The sequence below is a fragment of the Xyrauchen texanus genome, chromosome 30, assembly GCF_025860055.1.
Source record: "Xyrauchen texanus isolate HMW12.3.18 chromosome 30, RBS_HiC_50CHRs, whole genome shotgun sequence".
In the NCBI taxonomy this organism is placed as follows: Eukaryota; Metazoa; Chordata; class Actinopteri; order Cypriniformes; family Catostomidae; genus Xyrauchen; species Xyrauchen texanus.
In genome coordinates, this window is record NC_068305.1 from 36,842,673 (window position 1) to 36,863,163 (window position 20,491).

Genomic DNA, 20,491 nt, shown 5'->3' on the forward strand with positions numbered 1-20,491 from the left:
TCACCGCGGAGCCAAAGAGACCGGTCGGAGAGAGCGGTGCGTTGAGGAACGTGGAGCGCTCTGCTTCTCCCATGTCGGCTAGTGTTAGCCACAAGTGTCTCTCGGTCACAGTCAGCGAGGCCATGCACTTCCCTAGAGCTTGGGCTGCAGCTTTGGTAGCGCGAAGGGCGAGGTCTGTCGCGCTTCGTAGATCAGTAACAGCCTCTGGGTGCCTGCCTTTCTCATCCCACTCCCGAAGAAGGTCTGCTTGTAGGATCTGTAAAACAGGGGAGGGTGAAAGCGATGCTCGAGGGAGAGGCTCCGGCGAGGCAGTCGCTTAAACCACAGTTTCCGGCAGCCTTTGTGAGCGGCGCTTCTTCCTGCGCGGCTGAAGGTAAGGCGGCGCGGCGGTTTCTGCTTTGAGCGCTTCGAGTCGAGCCCGCAGGGTCGACATCGGTAGCTCCTCGCAGAAATCGCATCCGCCATCGGTGAGGGCGAGCTCTGCGTGCCCCAGTCCCAGGCAGAGAGCGCAGATGATGTGGCGGTCTCCTGTGCTGAGAAGGGCGCGACATGAGGCGCAAGTGGAGCGAGGCATCTTGAAAAAGACGCTCGTACTCTTTTGTGAATAGTTCGTGAGAACTAGCTTGCTGAATAAAAGGATACGTCGTCGGATGGCGTAGCTCGCAGGATGGCTGAAGGTGGCTGAGACGGCCGGCTTCTTCTAGCGCTGTCCACGCTTGCTTGATGCCCCTCGAACGGCGACGCGGCTTCCAGGTCAGCAATGCGAAGAGCTTCGCTGAAGAGATGAAAATCAGGGTTCCAGCCTACGAACTACGCTTATATGCACTCAAGTCACGCCCATTTTGGCGGGCTTTGATGCAGTGAGCGCGCGGACGCCTCTCATTGGATGCGAGTTCGCCCAAGCTCGTCTATAGGCTGCAGCAGTTGCCGCAGAGAAACCTATGAGCTCGCTAGCTAGCCCGTTCAAGGTCTGCAGCTGCCGCACTGCGTTGACAATAGATACAAAAATTAAGGATAATTTTTTGGCTTCAATATCTCAGAAAAGATTAATCTTTCCCGTAGCGTAAGCTAGCTTACGCAATACGAGAGAACCTCTCGTAAGAGAACCATGGATTTCATAGTTGCTACAGTTAGGCTACTATACTAAAAATTGTAATAACTTACCCACAATTACCCAACAGATTACCCACCACTCTCTTAAAAATGACAATACAATACATTACAATATTAACAATAACTGTAGTAACTATTATTATTTTGGATAAAAACTATGGTCACCATGGTGATTTTATGCAAGGGACATTGGGGAAAATCTTCCGCATTCAAATTTAATGAAACACACAACATGCTAGCCTTTCATGGCTGTCAAACTAACAGACAACAGTAAACAAAATATATATAAAAAAGAATCACAGACACCAGTATTTTTAAAAGTTAATATACATTATGCTATTCACAACACAGAGGAAACCATGGCAACTACACTCAAATTAAAATCTTGTGAGCACGAGTCACGTTTCCCCGCGGAGATGTTTGAAGTCACGCACAAAAGTGCGAACCAAAGCAAGGCATTCTGGGAATAGTAGTTCTATTGGGGCGTTCACGCAAGACCGTCCGCGCTGTTTTTCAATCGTTGAACGTTAATATACATTATGCTATTCACAACACAGAGGAAACCATGGCAACTACACTCAAATTAAAATCTTGTGAGCACGAGTCACTTTTCCCCGCGGAGATGTTTGAAGTCACGCACAAACGGAAGTGCGAACCAAAGCAAGGCATTCTGGGAATAGTAGTTCTATTGGGGCGTTCACGCAAGACCGTCCGCGCTGTTTTTCAATCGTTGGACTGTTTGAACGTGCGTCTTGCTGTTGTTTTTTTTTAGACACCGTGTCAAGTTAAAAATAACTACAACTGTTGAAAACGCACATTGAGACACCTACAGCTCAATTCCTTGCGCTGCGTTTAGCTGTTTTATTATGGAGCCAGAATTATGACAAAACTATTTGAATTAGAATTGTGTAGGCTACATTTGAATGACAGACTTTTGAATTTGAATTATAAGTGTGATTTTGCCAAATTTAATATTATGTTGTATTTTAAATAGGATTGAATTCGAATTTTTAAAACTCCAATCCTGGACATTTCATTTTTAACCAAATTTAATAGTTTTTTTTTATGGCACAATTTTATAAAGATGTATTTTCAAACAGCAAATTTTTGGTTTTGAATTCTTACACTGTAAATATCCCGTTTTAAAAAAATATAGCTTCATGTTTTCAAGATCAAGAAGAAACTCAGAACACCAAATTCAATATTCTAAAATTCAAACCGCAGAAATTCTGAACTACAGAAAGTGGGTCAGAGATCAAGCTTCCGTGTTCCACAGGGAAGAGTAGAGGATCTCGGAAAAGTCGAACGGAGCATTTTGGCCAATTACAGTTCGAGGTGCAATAATTCTCTGGCGTGAGCGTGATTCAAAAGGTCGCCATACTGACCATGAAGTGGTTCTTAAACTTTTATGATAGATATTTTTATGGTTAGCACCTTAGCACATTCTCAGCACATGAGACATTTGTCTAAGCGGTCTCTGGTATTTGTTTTAGTATAAAGTATATTTAGTATGAAAGTGATTAGTATGCATAAGAGTAAGCATTACACATAACTCAATAATGAATTCTGCTTGATTCTGTGATCGGAATCCACATCAGATCCAAGCCGGAAGTTATTTCAAACACTCGTTGGTGTTTGTAAGTGCGTTTTGAGCTCAAGACATGAACATCGCGAATGATCATTCAGATGTGTGTGATTTAGCAGGCGTGATTACATTATACGATTCATTTCATGCAAATCGTAGGCTTATTGTAAGGCATTTGATGGCTAATTTACACATCGAACTCCAACAAACGTTACAAACACAGCTGGATGGAGAGTGCACATCCCTATTGATGTTTAGTCATTATGCCATTTAGTTTTAATTTGACTCTCAGAATCATTTTAAATGGAACATTTCACATGTTCTTGTAATAAATCTTCAAAGCTGCAATATAAGTTTAAACAAGCAGCATAAAAAGGTTCGATTTTGGGTAATGTTGATTATTGTTAATAATAACAATGTAAAAATGTATAAGCCTTTTTACTGTTTCATAATTTTATTCATCATTATGAAGGCATTTCAACACCATTAATCCACGCACGTTATTGATGCTCGCACGCGCGATAGAGTAAAACTTGAAAACTTTAAAACGGGATATTTACAGTGAATTCAGAACCAAAAATGTGGTGTATGAAAATACATCTTTATAAAATTGTGCCATAAAAAAACAATTACATTTGGTTTAATATGAAATGTCCAGGATTGGAGTTTAAAAACAATTATAATTCAAACCTATTTAAAATACAACGTAATATTAAATTTGTCAAAATCACACTTATAATTCAAATTCAAAAGTCTATCATTCAAATGTACACAATTCTAATTCAAATTGTTTTGTCATATTTCTGGCTCCATATTTTAAGCGTAAACAAGCGTTCGTTGTGAACGGCCGCTAACACGACGTCGTAAAAACGCGACGCACGTGACGCGCTCGATTACAAAATAGCGCTGCTGAGTGAACGCTTTAAACGCTCTCTAAATAGTCGTTTATTTCAAAATTTGACATGACCACTTGGAGTCATACTATGACCATATTATGACCATATTGAGCTGCAGCAATGTGTAGGCTATATATTATTACAAATCCATTCTAACTCTCTTGTTTAGTTATGATTGAAAATATCGGTTATTCATTTATAATACAGATAATAGTAGCCTAGTTTGTAGTCAGTGAGGCATTTACACAGATTTTACAAAGCACACTCTCTAATATTCCAAAAGACTTTTGCAGATCTCGCTTAAATAAGTTAATAAGAAAGGAATCTTGTGTCCTGATGCCAGTTAACATTTCACCACGGGACGGGTTGACCATCGCAGTCTAGATCAGGGAGCATACATATTTGATTTAATATGACAGTGGGCGGAGAGCAGTAATGCTGCTCCTTCATCCCTGTCTCTCTCTCTCCCTGTCTACACACTGTCTCTCTGTCTGCAGTGAGTTCTGCTGGAGGATCTAACCGCGCGATTAGAATGGGCGTTGAAATTGAAACAATATCTCCAGGAGACGGTAAGACGCTACAATCAATGTAACACATTTTATAATTCGAATTCTAACGGTCTTCCGGGGAGAGGGATTTAGAACGTTTGTTTCGATACATTATATCACTAAATCGGCATTGTTGCAACATGCTGGCTTTTTTATTGCATAACACAGCTACATTCTTAATCTGTAATAGATTTGACATGAAAAGGAGTAAATATGATGATGACAAGCTTCTAATGAATGCCCAGCCAGCGTGGACTCCTCACTATGAGATCCCTGTCTAGTCTGGGATTAAACGTGTTTATGCCCAGTAGATAATATGAGGCATGTGTGCCAACTCATTGGATCCCTGTTTGAACCACACTCGTTATGATTCCTCAATGCAGCTGACAGAACTGTACAGAGCTGCTGGAGTTCTTCTACATGAAGCAGTTATCAGTTTTTTTTTTTTTTTATGAAATGTAAGTAAATAATGGCGATCATGTATCAGATGGTAGAACTGGCAAGACATGAGCTTTGATGGTTAATCCCTGGGGATTTGCAGGTTAATTTGGCACAGTTGACAGTTACTTGAGACTTGATCTGGTTTTATGGCAAAGTAATGTGTTGTTGTGTGTGCCACTTGTTGCATTGCCTGTTTGTAGGATGCATTAATTGCATCATTGCAGGCATTATGCATCACCTGCACAGTTTGGGATCTTTAACCATAAATAAATAAACTGTGTGATGATGATGATGATTATGCATGCCATTATATTTATACAAAGTTTTTTTCTATCTACAGTAAATGTCTGGACATGTATTTTGATCTTTGTTTTGGTCTATGTCTTTTAAAGGGATGGTTCCACCAAAAATGACAATTCTGTCATTATTTACTAACCCTCATGTTGTTCCAAACCCATATAACTTTCTTTCTTCCATGGAACACAAACAATATAGGCAGTAAGTTAGTCTATATCACCATTATGTGGTGAATGCGATGAATGCGAGTAGTGACTGAGGTTGTGATTTTGCCTAATATTCCCTTTTGTAGGAGCGTGATGCATGATAGAAGAAAGTAACAACATCAGAGTGAGTAAATTATGAGAGAATTTTCATGTTTGGGTGAACTATCCCTTTAACCTTAAAATGCTATCTGTTACTTAAAGGTGCACTCAGTAAGTTGTCTTGGACTTGGGCACTGACAAAGGTGCGTAACTACAGGGAGCGCAGAGTGGACAGCCACCCTAGAGCCCAGGGTGAGAGGGGGCCCACAACAGTATGACAGGCGATGAAAAACGACCAAGGCCCTCCAAGGCAGGGGCACAATATGTTCTTTGCACTTGGGCCCGTAAGATCTAAGTTACATAACTGCACTGACACTTAGGGGCTTAGACCTTATTCACACTAGCGCCATCTTTGATTTTGAATGGGAATGACAACGAGGCTGTGAGGGATAGACTTACTATCTCTTCAGTGGCCCGAACAGTATAAAGCTGTGTAAAGCTCCTTGATTACATCTGATTTTCCACAACTCATGTTGTCTGGAGGTCTTTGTATACTGAATGTTCTTGGACAGACATTATATCAATGTTTTGTCCACAGAATGATCCAAAAACAATTTAAACTGCAGTACAGCTCATTGAAGAGATGGTAAGTATCCCTCACAGCCTCGTTGTCATTCCCATTCAAAATGAAAGATTGTGCTAGTGTGAATAAGGTCTATATACGCAGAATCATTCAATTTCAAACACAATAGTTTTCAGTTATACAGTTGATGCTAATATAGAAATTCACTAGTAAGCCATGGTTAATTTAATCAGGGTGGTTACTAATATTAAGCAGATAACATGGCAGCCCCATGGGGGGCCCTCTCCATGTGGAATAAAACGGCTTTCATATGGTCACTTTTATCACTGAAGTCTTCGTGTTATGTGAGTACTCAAGACTTTATATACATGTTTTTTTTTCTTTCCCATTGCAAATAATATCTTGGAGTGGTGGTGGTGTAGTGGTCTAAGCACATAACTGGTAATCTGGTAATCAGAAGGATGCTGGTTCAAGCCCCACAGCCACCACCATTGTGTCCTTGAGCAAGGCACTTGACTCCAGATTGCTCCAGGGGGATTGTCCCTGTAATAAGTGCACTGTAAGTTGCTTTGGATAAAAGCGTCTGCCAAATGCATAAATGTAAATGTAAAAACTTTTAATGAGGAAAAAATTACTAAGTGCATGTAGAACAATACAAGGAAACCAGCGTCAACTTAAAGGGTAAGTCTTTTAATCTTTTCTTTAAAGGGTATGCAGAGACAGTCTTTGCTTCTTTTTTCCTCCCGTGCTCCGTCGCTCCTGCCCTTTTTATGCCGCTCTCCTCATGTTACTGCAATCAGACACAGGTGTTAGTCATCATTTAGCTCAGGTGTGAGCGCCCTTACCGCTTTTCTCTCCCGGACGGGCGCTTGACCACGCCCCCGCTGCCACAGTGCACCTTTAAAAAGCTGTGCAATTATGCAAACAATAAATTCCATTTATGCACCGGTGAACTGTTTTTTCCTGTCGAACGCACTATTGAATATAGTGGCATTGTTGGGTGCTATTTTTCAGAGACTCTTCAAATGGGTGCATTTACTGTATCGATAGACCTGATATGAAATAACCTATAACCAATTAAGGAGAAAAGTGAATATTGGTTAAAAAAATATTGATCAAACCAAATTTGTCTACTGATTATTGCTTCATAAGTTTATATATACCAGTCATTGAGAATTAAGGAGCATAATTTATGTGAAAGCTATAAATAACTGATACTGCAGAATGATGGCTTCTGGAGAAGCTATGAGCTCATACGATTCTTGGCACAAGTAATCATTCTAAAGAACTGTCCACTGGGGTCATCAGTGTCAGGAATGAGTGTAATGTAATAGGACTTTCACTTTTGTCACTCACTGCTGGTCTCTTGTGTTGGTGGGCCGTTCCTGACTGACATCCTATCTGACCCCCACCAGCCTACTGTCATGTGGCACACATTCCTGTCCAGCTCCCACACATTAATCAAACACTACCAACCCACAGATGCAAAGAGCTTTGGACTGCTAACCTTAGATCAAGCCTGAGACCAAAACCAAGTCTCATGACTATGTAGCAAATTGCATAGAATAAATAATAAACATTTTATCTTTTATTTCTTTCATCAGATTCCCAGTGGGTCAGAACTCAAAAGTTTACATACACTTTGTTTGTATTTGATAGCATTGCCTTTAAAATGTTTAACTTGTGTCAAATGTTTTGGGTAGCTTTCCACAAGCTTCTCACAATAAGTTGCTGGAATTTTGGCCCATTCTTCCAGAGAGAACTGGTGTAACAGAGTTAGGTTTGTAGGCCTCGCTTGCTCGCACACGCTTTTTCAGTTCTGCCCACACATATTCTATCGGATTGAGGACAGGGCTTTGTGATGGCCACTCCAAAACCTTGAATTTGTCATCCTTAAGTCATTTTGCCACAACTTTGGAGGTATGCTTTAGGTCATTGCCCATTTGGAAGACCAATTTGCAACTGAGCTTTTACTTCCTGGCTGATGTCTTGAGATATTGCTTCATTATATCCACATAATTTTCCTTCCTCATGATGCCATCTGTTTTGTGAAGCAAAGCACCCCCACAACATGATGCTGCCACCCATGCTTCAGGGTTGGGATGGTGTTCTTCGGCTTGCAAGCCTCAACCTTTTTCCTCCAAACATAAAGATGTTCATTATGGACAAACCGTTACATTTTTGTTTCATCAGACCAGAGGACATTTTTCCAAATTTAAGATATTTGTCCCCATGTGCTCTTACAAACTCTTGTCTGGCTTTTTTTATGGCGGTTTTGGAGCAGTGTCTTCTTCCTTGCTGAGCAGCCTTTCAGGTTATGTCGATATAGGACTCATTTTACTGTGGATATAGATACTTGTCTACCTGTATCCTCCAGCATCTTCACAAGATCCTTTGCTGTTGTTCTGGGATTGATTTGCACATTTTTCACCAAACTACGTTCATCTCTAGGAGACAGAATGTGTCTCCTTCCTAAGAGGTATGATGGCTGCATGGTCCCATGGTGTATATACTTGCGTACTATTGTTTGTACAAATGAACATGGTAACTTCAGGCATTAGGAAATTGCTCCCATGGATGAATCAGACTTGTGGAGGCCCACAATTTTTTTCTGAGGGTTGGCTTATTTCTTTTGATTTTCCATGACGTCAAGCAAAGAGGCAAGGAGTTTGAAAGTAGGCCTTAAAATACATCCACAGGTACACCCCCAATTGACTCAGATTAGTCAATTAGCCTATCAGAAACTAATTGGATAATTGCCTAAAGGCTTGACATCATTTTCTGGAATTTTCAAAGCTGCCTAAAGGCACAGTTAACTTGGTGTATTTAAACTTATGACCCACTGAAATTGTGTTATAGTCAATTAAAAGTTAAACAATCTGTCTGTAAACAATTGTTGGAAAAAATACCTGTGTCATGCACAAAGTAGATGTCCTAAACGACCTGCCAAAACTATAGTTTGCTAATATGAAATCTGTGGAGTGGTTAAAAAATAAATTTGAATGACTTCAACCTAAGTGTATGTAAACTTCTGACTTCAACTGTATATATGTCTTTTTTTTTACCTTGAATCTGAGGTAATACAGTCGCTTTTTCCCCATGTCAGACATTGGAAAAACAAATGCTTAAACAACTTGACGCTGACGCAGTACGTAGCCGCCATTCTGTCTTCTCCACAAAGGGTGGCTAACTGTCCTCATTAGCTGGGACATCCCGTATTTTGGACCAAATGATAATGTCGCTTATGGGAAGCCTATTATTCTGTATTTTATACTTGGAGAGTTAGGGGGATTCTGGGATGGGAGGTTTTTGAGATTTGCTTTGATATGACTGTGGGTGGAATTTGCCTTTTGATGTACAGTCAGATTGGAACTGGCAATTTCAGCCAACTTGTGCCATTTTTGTGTTCAATATTTATCAGACGGTCAGTGGTCATGTCGTCTGGGGCTGAGACTAGAAGTTATTATATTGAAAACATTAGCTCTAAGTTGGAAAGGCCTCTTTCAACACCAAACTTGCTGTCAGAGAATACTTTGGTATAGTTCACATCCTATGAATCATCACTGAATTGTCATGTTCTCTTTCATTACAGGAAGAACCTTTCCGAAGAAAGGACAGACATGCGTCGTGCATTACATAGGTAAACAATCTGTAATGCTGTTGTAAATGTTCTCATATGCTGTTTGTTGGATATTTCTCAGCAGCTGGGGCACCCTGCAGACTACCAACTCATACAGACAGGAAACAGGATGTCGATAGCAACATTCTGTCTCCTCTTGTTTAAAATGTGAACACTCAGTAAATACTGATAACTGTTACACAGTTCTTTCCATGTATAATACCGCTAGATAAATTTCATCTCCCTTTAGTGTGGTTTATTATATGTAAAAAGTCCTTATAATAATTATTTAAATGTCTATTTCAAGTTCATGACTAGGATGGTAACTAAACCAGAAGATAAACTCAGCGTTGACACGTAGCTCTCTTCCTCTCATTATGTTCATATCGATACTTTTACAATAAAATATACGTATAGGGCTATAACTTACTGTAACTTAACCAGTCAGTATGAGAATGAGGAAGTCTGGTTCAGGTGTCTTCACACATTTTTATTTACAAGAAATAATACTTTTTAACATCAGTAAGTACTCTTAATGCATCACGCTCCTGTGAATCACACACTCTCTCTCCCTTGACTCTGGCATGGGCTCCTCTTATTGCTCTCCCTGGATTACTGCAACAAGAAACAGCTGTTAGACTTAATTATCACCCAGGGATGAATCCTTACCACTGCCCCTCTCCCCGAACGGACGTCCAACCATGCCCTTGCCACACACCCTCACCGCCTGACTCAGGCCAGAGAGCAATCCGGCCTACCCACCACTGCACCCCCGGCCTGTGGACCCCCCTCAAACTTAAAAGGATGCAATGCCAGATACCAACAGGTGATCTGCGCATCAGTATCCCTCATGCAGTGGAGCCACTGGAGCGGGCATGATCTGAACATAGGGTGAAGGCCCACCCCAACAGGTAGTAATGGAGAGTGAGGATGGCCCACTTGATAGCCAAGCATTCCTTATTCACAGTGCTGTACTTAGTCTCTCTCATAGAGAGCACTGGCTGTTCCTCCCCCTCCACTACCTGTGAGATCACTGCCCCCAACCCCCTGTCTGAAGTGTCCATTTGTAAAATAAAAGGGAGCGAGAAGACAGGTGTATGTAAAAGCAGTCTGCCTCAAAGTATACCTTTCACCTCCATAAATGCCTGTTAACAACACTCTGTCCTCTGGACCAGATCTGGTGCTGCCTTATTAGTAAGATCAGTCACTGAGCTGGTGACAGCCAAATAATTAGGTACAAACCTACAATTGTTGCCAGCCATCCCCAGGAACTGTTTGACCTCATATTTGAACTTGGGCAGGCTGCAATCACTGGGGTTTAATCCTGCCTTATTATGCACTTCTTTTGTTTGGCTCAATGACCTCAGGACAACCCACAAATGTTGCAGGTGCCACTCATTACTGTAAATAATAATATCGTCCAAGTAGTCAGTGGTGTATGCAACATGCGTTCCAAGGACTCGGTCCATGAGCTTCTGGAACGTAGCTGGAGCCCCAAACAAACGGAAAGGAAGCATCACGAAATGGTCTCCACAAGTGACCGGGGTGAGATGGTTGGCTTTTACGTTCACCTCTGGACCGAGCTCCGTCCTCTCAGGAACCACCATTGCCAATGTCACAGGGACTGCCTCAATCCATCATTGCAGGAGGTTGAGATGGTATATTTGATGTACGTCACCTCTATCTTTTCGTTTTACCTCATAATCAAGACCTCCCACACTTTGTGTGACCTCAAAGAGCCCTTGTCACTTGGCGAGTAATTTGGAGGTCGATGCTGGGAGTAATACAAACACTTTGTCTTCGGTGCAAATTTCTGTAGCCGAGTGCCCCATCATACAGTCGGCTTTGACATTATTGAGCTTGGAGCAAATTCTCCAGTTTTAGTCGAGCCAAAGTGTGGAGTCTTGCTTTAAGATCAAGAATGTACTGAATTGAGTTTTTACTGTTTGAAGGTCCCTTCTCCCAAACTTCCCGCATGATGTCAAGCACACCATGTGGCTGACGCCCATACAGCAGCTCGAATGGGGAAAACCATGTGGAGGCTTGTGGGACCTTTCAGACCTGAATAATAGGGGTTTGAGCCACTTATCCCAATTCCTAGTGTCCTCATGCACAAATTATGAATCAAAATGTTCAGGCTTTTGTTAAATTGTTCCACCATCCCATCTGTTTGTGGGTGATAAACACTGGTGCGAATTCATTTAATACCCAATAATTCATACAGGCCGCGTAGTGTGTGTGTGACATGGAAGTAGTGCCTTGATCCGTGAGGATTTCTTTCGGAATCCCCACTCGGAAGATCATTTTGAAGAGTGCCTCCTTAGCACTATGTGCTGAGATGTTGCACAGAGGCACTGCTTCCAGATATCGCGTTGTGTAATCACCAAAACTAATACAAAGCAATGCCCCCATGCAGTCCTTTTAATGGCCCAACAAGGTCCATACCAATTATTTTGAAGGGGTCCTCGATAAACAGAAGGGGGCGCTATGGCGCTTTTGTGGCCGCTGGCGAATTCACCAGCTGACATTCACGGCATGCCGCATAACACCTGCAGATATCCCCATAAATGCCCTGCCAATAGAAACTAGCCACTTGGCGGTTAAACATTAAACATTTATACTCACCCGCCATCGGATTATGATGTGTGCGTTTCCCGACTTTTCGTTATCAGCAATTGAGGTGTATCCAATTTGTCTGAGCATCCTGCGTCAACCTATTTTTAATAATTGAAAAATATGGATATGCAAGTGCAACGTCTGGCTAGAGGCGTTAACCATCAATCACTTTCACTTGATCAAAATCATGCCTAAGGGACTCGTCTCGTGACTGATCCAGAGGGAAATTTCAAGCAGGGAAACCTCTAAAGACTGGAGAAGCTGAGACTTCCCCCTCCCCTACATCATCCTGACGTGGAGCTGATGTCGACAGCCCTAGCTCCGCCTCCCTAGCCAGCACGTCACATCCCACACACTAATACACTTTGTTTCAGGACCTATCTACACACATTCCCCTCAGTAAGATGGCTTTTGTTAAGTCCTCATACACCAGGAGGTTCTCTGCAGGCAGATGTTGGGCTGCGAGCTGGGCTTCCCCGAACAACAGCATAAGGAGGTGGGCCACCCACTGTGACTTCGGCACGCCATACGGCAACGAAGACCCTGTACAGTTGTGCAGCTAAAAATGTATCAAATCATCACAACAAAAATGATCACCAAAATTCCTCATGTACATGAGAACAACTGGCAATAAAGCTCATTCTGATTCTAATTTTAAAGACATACATAATGGATGAATGAGGGAAAATTCCACTTTCTAAACTTAACAAACTTGTGTCTTCAGTGCCCAAATGCTTAAGTGTTATTAGATGAAAAGGTGATGTTTCACAGTGGTAAACACTTGACTGTCCCAACGTTTTTGGAGCATGTTGCAATCATATGATTTGAAATTACTGTTCATTAAAAATCGATGACATTCAAAGGGTAAAACATATAATGTGTAGTTGTAGCGCTTTCAATATAGCAAAGGGTGGTTATAATTTACAAATCACAAATTGTTGTTTTTTATTAGCATTTTTCTTACTGTCCCAACAGTTCCGGAATTGCAGTGGTAAAAGTTGGTTATCAAATCAAATCTGGTTATTGTCACTATATACACAAGTGCAACAGTGGGTGAAAGTCTTGGGTACAGTTCCAAGCAACATAGCAGTATGACAATTACAATAAACATTTGATTTACAAATAACACAGTTTACACATCTTGTTACACAATATACACAAAATAAGAAAACTGTATAAAATAATAATATACTGTACCTTTATTTTAAATGTGTACTCGTAACAGTATATTAATCATTTATGAAGGAACACTGATCTTTTAACTTGGCTGATTAATGCTTGGAAAAACTCTAAATTATAAACGCTTATTTGAAAGTAGCGTAAAAGCCATCTAGACTAATGTTCCACTTTGTATTATAATTACATAATGTTCAGGTTGTACATTTTCACGGTTCACAGCTCATGTCTGAATTAGCAGAAAGTGCCCCCCACATATTATTCCTGTCTTTCTCTGGCCCAGTCGGGCAGAACAAATCAATTAGCCCAGTCCTGCTGTATCTCTTGGGGTATATTATTAGAGCTCAGGAAGACATTAGACCACCTGTGAGTGGCGGCTCTATTAATAAAAATAGCAACACTATGTATAAATTTGCTCTAAAGAGACGCCTGTGTGATTTGTAGATTTTACCCCAGTGGAGTTCCAAGATTAGGGCACTCTAATATCTCTGAACAGAAACCCACTATACTGTAGGTGTCCAGTTTCATAAACCTGATGCCAAAACTGCTAAAAATGAAGATGTAGATCCCTGAAACGGTTCCTGAAATCTAGCATTTTTGTGGAACCTGTCATCCTGCATGTTTCCAACTACAAAGCACTTGAATGTGACATGTTCATAATTACAACTTCAGAAATAGGAAGTAGTTTGTGCATGTCGTGGAAGAGATTTATTTCAAAAGACATGCAGGTTAAGTTAAATTGCCCGTAGGTGAGAGTGTGAATGTGCATGTCTGTGTGTGTGTGTTGCCCTCTGATGAACTGCCCAACTTTCCAGGGTGTTCCCCTGCCTTCGGCCCGAGACAGCTGGGATAGGTTCCAGTACTACCTGTGACCCTACATAGGGCAATCGACTATAGTGGATTGATGGATTATTTATTATTATTAATACTACTAGAGTGAATATTACAATTTACTCTACAGTTGTAATATATTTCTGTTGTAATTTCCTCAATTTGAGGCATTTAGCTTTTATTTTGATTCAAGCTTTTATTTTGACGTGTGTTTGATGGAAGCTTCACATGTCTGCATAAACAGTGTGCTACATGGCCCAGTGTGATCATTAAATGCTGTGAATTTTATAAATATATAGTTTGCATGTGCCGTACACTTCACAGTGTATTAGTGCTTTGCTTTGTAATCTCTCAGACAACGCAAATGATTCTCAAATGTCTTTGTAGTTTCCAATGTATTAACGGCCGTCTTCACACATTTAAAGCATGCAGCTCATGCAGAGATTGCAGCCTTTTATGGTTTAATAATAACACTGGGGCATACCACAATTTTTATTTGGTTAATTGTCCATTTCAGTGTAAAAGGAGTAACAGAGCACACACTCAAATAAGTGTGTGAGCATTTGAAATCAGTCAGACAGCATGCTGGGACCAAATTAAGTCGTCTCTTGGTACCATCTATACTTCAGAAACACTGGTATTGTGACATATTTTCTATTGACTTGGAAGTACCAGTATTTTTGACAACACCAATAGTAAAATTGTTTATAAGATAGCATTGTGTGAGGAACAATGGTTCGGTACATAATTGTTTATGTACCGAAAAACTGACTGTGACAGGGCGGAGGGCGGGGCCGGGTCGTGATGCTACACACCCGGCCCCTAATCAGGCTAATCAAGCCTCAGAGAGAAATAAAGGCCGACTGGAGACTGCAGTGGGACAGAGAGAGAGATATTTTCAGGCAGCTGCCCGACACCTTTGTGTGTTTGTCTTTTTGATTAAGTTCCTTATTAAAATATAATTTATATTGTTAAGCCGGTTCTCACCTCCTCCTTTCCCTTAACCCCCTTTACACCAATATTTTACCTGTGATTTATGTGAAATAATCTCATTTCACCAGGAAAGTGCTGCGATACAAACAACAAGCCACGTAAAAATTATTTTGCAAAAATAGATCTATAGTACGTGACTCTATGAGACCAGGTTGCATTTTACTCGTGTCATTTTTGAATAGAAATAGTCTTGGCACCTTTGGCCTTCTATTTTCCACATACTATGCTTTAAGATGCACAAATTCTTATCTTACATTCTGTAGAGTACAGATACAGTAGTATGCAAATTGGGATGCAGCCAGGGTTTCAAGTTCTGGGAATAAGTAATGCAGACCACCACACAGCAGGCTGCAATATAAGATTAAATTTAGCATGGATATGAAGACAGGACCTACTCACCTTATTTTGTAACTGTAAGGATATATAATGTATTGATATACCTACTTTTGTAGATATGGTTAAAATGTAATACTGCTTAAATTTCGATACTTTGCTATACATTTGAAGCACTTCAATATATATATATATATATATATATATATATATATATATATATATATATATTTATTTTATAAAAGTAGCTCATAACAATAAATAAAGATTATAAGAGAAACATTCATATTTATTTACACCATTAATTTCTTATTTTGCCATCACCCAGCACAAATTGACTGTTCTCAGCTTTCTCTTTTTACAGCTGACAGTTTCCCCAAAATACTCTTTTGATACACGAACCATGTGTGTGTACTTTTCTGCTGACATATTTTTGAGCAGTTGCATTCAGGTAGCATGTGTGCTTCTGATTACATTTGACACTGACTGGGAGAAACCGGTTGCCATCTCTGGTAGACCGATACTATAAGCAGAGGTAAAAATAACCACACCGACCTCCTCCTGCTCTTCTGATTCAAACTCTTTCCCTCCGATCCTTCACACTGGGGCTCAGTAACCGAAAACGACTTCGAACCCAGTTTTAGTGGTAGATCAACCTGATCTCATTATTATTCGGACGTAAATGTAAATGTTTATTTTTGTAAATGTGGATCAGACTAATCTCACAGTGAAATCAGAAACAATAAATTGAGTTTTCTTAAGCTAAAATTGGTCTGTGCTTACCGAAATGCGAAACACTGCCCCCAGTGGCCAAAGCATATGGGCACATATGAGCACCATTTCTGGGTGAAATGTCCACGGTTGGCGCAAAAAGCTGTTCCCCCAACCAAACCAAACATAACCATCAGTGGAGTAATATTGTAATGTTAGAGGAAAAAATGCACCCTTCAAATTGTGCTTATCACTGATCAAGTGAACGTGATTACTTCCTGGTTTCAATGCAGGATCCGATGCAAAAATGTCTTATAATGTGTCCGATCTTAGGGTACTACAATTATACAATTATTACAATCATGTTAACATGTATAATGTTTTCGTCTTGCGGCTATACTTTTGAAAGAGCGTGTATTCAAGTGTTTATGGACTGGCTCCGTTCACATCCATTGTAATTGCCTTACTGTAACCACGTTTTATATTGCGACTTATGTGGTAATCAACATCATGCTGCAAATGTTGCCGACTGAGCTTAATTTGTCAAATCCGGAACATTCCTTTGAGAAGAAAAGTGTAAATATTAGTTTTGAAATACCGGTCAAACAAATTGTCTGTCTGTATTTTTAAGTAAAGGTGATGGATAAAATAAACTTTGGCACAGATCTGGCTTAGTTCATTCCTAGGTAAGCTTTTGTTATTTACTTTGTGCTTTTAGCAGAACAAGCAGTTATTATAATTCACTGGCCGGTTTTGGAATGGATCCCACTCTGCAGATATCTTGGCGCAGGGGGCTTCCTGGAAGTCTCGGCTCCTTTTAAGTCCACGGGGGGAGGGTGTAAGCTAATACTGTACTGTACATGAACCCATCTCTCAGCATGAGGGAGATTTCATATCTCCTTTGCCATGGATCAAATTGCAAGGAAGAAATGTACTAATGGTGCGTCAGAGTCTGATTTAGCTAAAGAAGTGTAGACACTTTTGTCCTCAATAAAGCACAATTAGACTGGTTTCCATACACCTAATGATATGATTAATAGTGAATTGGGTGCTTGTGATATCATTGAACTCCATGTAATGAAAATATCTCTTTGAACATTTTAAAATGTACTGTAGCTCAAGGGAAGGCGGAAAAAAAAAACGATTAATGCAGATGGATTTTGGATGGACACTGTTGCTTTGTTTAGCTACTTGGAATTCTCAAACAGACAATGTTTTGAGGTGTTTACACCTTATGGGGGAATTAATTACTTAAATTTGTCTCTGCATTTTAAGCTGAGACAGAAGAAAGTATTTTAACATCAAAGAGATTATTACACACTGCAGTTTAAAACTATAAATGTATTAAAATTGCACTAATTTTCATTCATGTTTAGTTACATCAGACAAAAACTGGGCTACAGACTCACGGCATGCTTTTATATGTGGGAGTACTCTGTAATCAATGGCAGACCTGAGTGTTTTGTGTGTATCTTCCTCTCTCTTTCTCTTTTTATTCCTGTGATATAGACAAAGTCAAAAGGTGATCTACTTAAACCAACCGAATAATCCAGTGAATTAGGCCAATGTTTCATATTTCATTCTTTTTGTTCATTTGGATCAAGAGAGCTCAGAATCCACAGGAGATTTAGATAAGCACAGAACTGCTCCCTCTGATAGGTCTGCTGTGTGTAAGTGGACCACTCGTAAAAACTGATAGAGGTGTCTTTTGTATTAGTTCGATGTTTTAGTAGATTTTAAAAGCGTAGTACACACTAGAAGATGTCCCCATTGATTTTCATTGTATGGAAAATATGATGCTATGAAATTGAATAATGACTGAAGCTTACATTCTGCCTGAAATCTCCTTTTGTGTTCCACAGGAGATAAAGTCTGTGGAACTCTGGGTTTGGAAAAGCATGCGTGTAAAGTGATTGATGACAGAATTTTCATCTTTTTGGTAAACTATTCCTTTATCTGTCTTACTATTCCTTTGCAGGGATGCTACAGAATGGAAAGAAGTTTGACTCATCACGAGACAGAAACAAACCCTTCAAATTCAAGATTGGTCGACAGGAAGTTATCAAGGGCTGGGAAGATGGAGTTGCACAGGTAAATGAGTCAGTTGCTGTGCCACATATACTAACTTAACCTCTGACTTTGGTTTTTGAATTGTGTTTTGTGTAACTTGATATTTTCATAAAAGACAGGTCTGTAGGTTGCCCGAATGACTAGCTGGTCTTAACAAGAGCCCTGTATAATTAGGCTGGTTTCAGGTTCACCTGACCCCAAACTAGACATGTTTCTCACAATTCGTGTCCACTTACAATGTGTAGGGTTAGAAAACCATTTAAAAAAACAAACACACACTGGAACCATTTGACTTTCTGTTCCGTTAAAGGTTTTTGCACGTGCAATTTTATGCTGAGGTGGACCGAACACTGCACTAAAATAACCTGAATGTTTCCTGCTGCGCACTTCAGCTGCAGCGCTGTCCCTTCTGAATCTACAGCATGAAACTCACATCACATCCAGTGTATTCTCATTCCTGAATGAATTACTTTAATTAGCCAGTTATTTTCAATTTGTAACATGAAACACAGGGCGGTCAGTGTAGTCAGATTCCTAAACTAATGACTCTAATGAGCCAGTTCTTTTGAATCTGCAGCATGAAGCACACAGTGCATCCAGTGTAGTCCGATTCCCGAACGAATGACTCTGAACATATACACAGCATGTCCAGTGCAATCTGATTCCCAAACGAATGACTCTAATGCATTGGTTCTTTTGAATATGCAGAATGAAACAGACTGCGCTTCCAGTGAAGTCAGATTCCCTATTAAATGACTGTAATGAGCCGGAACATTTGAATCTGCAGTATGAACCACTGTGCATCCACTGTAGTCTGATTCCCGAACAAATGACTGTAATGAGCCGGTACTTTTGAATCTGCAGCATGAACCACAGTGCATCCACTCGAGTCTGATTCCCAAACAAATGACTCTAATGCATTGATGCTTTTGAATCTGCAGCATGAACCACAGTGCATCCAGTGTAGTCTGATTCCCGAACAAATGACTGCAATGAGCTGGTACTTTGAAATCTACAGCATGAACCACAGTACATCCAGTGTAGTCTGATTCCCGAACAAATGACTCTTATGAGCCAGTTCTTTTGAATCTACAGCACTCTGTCAGCATGCTAATTAAAAGCCCCTACTAAAAATATTAAACCTTAAAACAAATGGAATATACCTTAAAATATAGTTGAACTCACTTATCAACTATTCAGTCCTCCATCATTACAAATCCAGTGTATTTTCAGTTTTTTAGTGTGAATTACCCTTGTTGTTTTCATCTCCTTTCAGATGAGTTTGGGTCAGCGGGCGAAGATCACCTGCACTCCAGATATGGCGTATGGGGCCACGGGACACCCTGGTGTCATTCCTCCCAACGCCACCCTTATATTTGATGTGGAACTACTGAAACTGGAGTGAACCGCTATCTTATACATGGCAAACGTCCTCAAGTGATGGAGAAACACTAGCCCCGCCCCACCATTTTTTATGTCCTTCGCCTATAAATGCCATGTGCTGTTTAGTTATTTTGAGACTTTTTTTTACACAAATCGACACTATTTTGGTTTAATTTTGCTTTAAGCAATGTGCTCTTGTCATACTAGATGACATATTCTTGAATATAGCTAGGCCTATATGAATAAAATAGAATCTTCATATCAGTATGCTAATTTTTACCAGACTGAATACACTGCCTTACTGAATTTAAGTAGCTTTGGTATTTAACAGTACAATATGTTATAATCCTATAGTCCGAGGGGCATTAACAACCACTGTCTGCATTGCCACTTTTAATAAAAGTATATAATGCTGAATGCATATGATAATGTTACTGTATTTAAAAATTAAAATATAATGTGTTTATATTTTATACATAAATATCCCTTAGAAGTATTTGCTGCAAGTGTCATTTCAATCTACAAATGAGATGTGGAACAAACCGAATGTGTACCATGGAGTGCTTTGGCTTCGATGAACATTTTATCAACTTACTCATAATAAACATATTTGAATTCTTTGAAATCTTGCATTGATTTGTAACTGAAAATTACATACTAAAGAAAATTCTAGGTAGTATAACTGTATTATCTGCTTTCTCACAGCCTTATGAGCTTATAAGAGCTTCTGATTACATTTTGCATGGTTTGGTATCAGCGATTGCAAGACACTGTAAATAAAAAAAATATATATTTTTTTACTAAACAGTACATGAAACAAACTGACACATTGGTTCTCATTTACAGTAGGTAACAGGACTTGAAAGTCACTTCCACACCAGAACGTGAAAGTGAAAGTGTAGATTTGCAGTTATAAAAGGGCTTAAATATTGATCTGTTTCTGACTCACACTGATCATTTCACTTCAGAAGATATGGATATAACCACTGGAATCTTAGGGATGAATTTTATGCTGCCTTTATGTCCTTTTTATGCCTTCTGAGTTCTGGTC

The 20,491-nt window shown here is 40.0% G+C and overlaps 1 protein-coding gene across 1 annotated transcript; it reads left to right on the forward strand.

The window, feature by feature from the left end:
* The first annotated feature begins 4,007 nt into the window (after positions 1–4,007).
* Positions 4,008–20,059, forward strand: fkbp1b (FKBP prolyl isomerase 1B). The gene is made up of 4 exons (XM_052098792.1): positions 4,008–4,163; positions 9,301–9,348; positions 17,966–18,078; positions 19,334–20,059. The coding sequence occupies exons 1-4, from the start codon at positions 4,127–4,129 to the stop codon at positions 19,460–19,462; spliced, it is 327 nt and encodes a 108-aa protein (XP_051954752.1). The 5' UTR covers positions 4,008–4,126; the 3' UTR covers positions 19,463–20,059.
* The last annotated feature ends 432 nt before the right edge of the window (positions 20,060–20,491 follow it).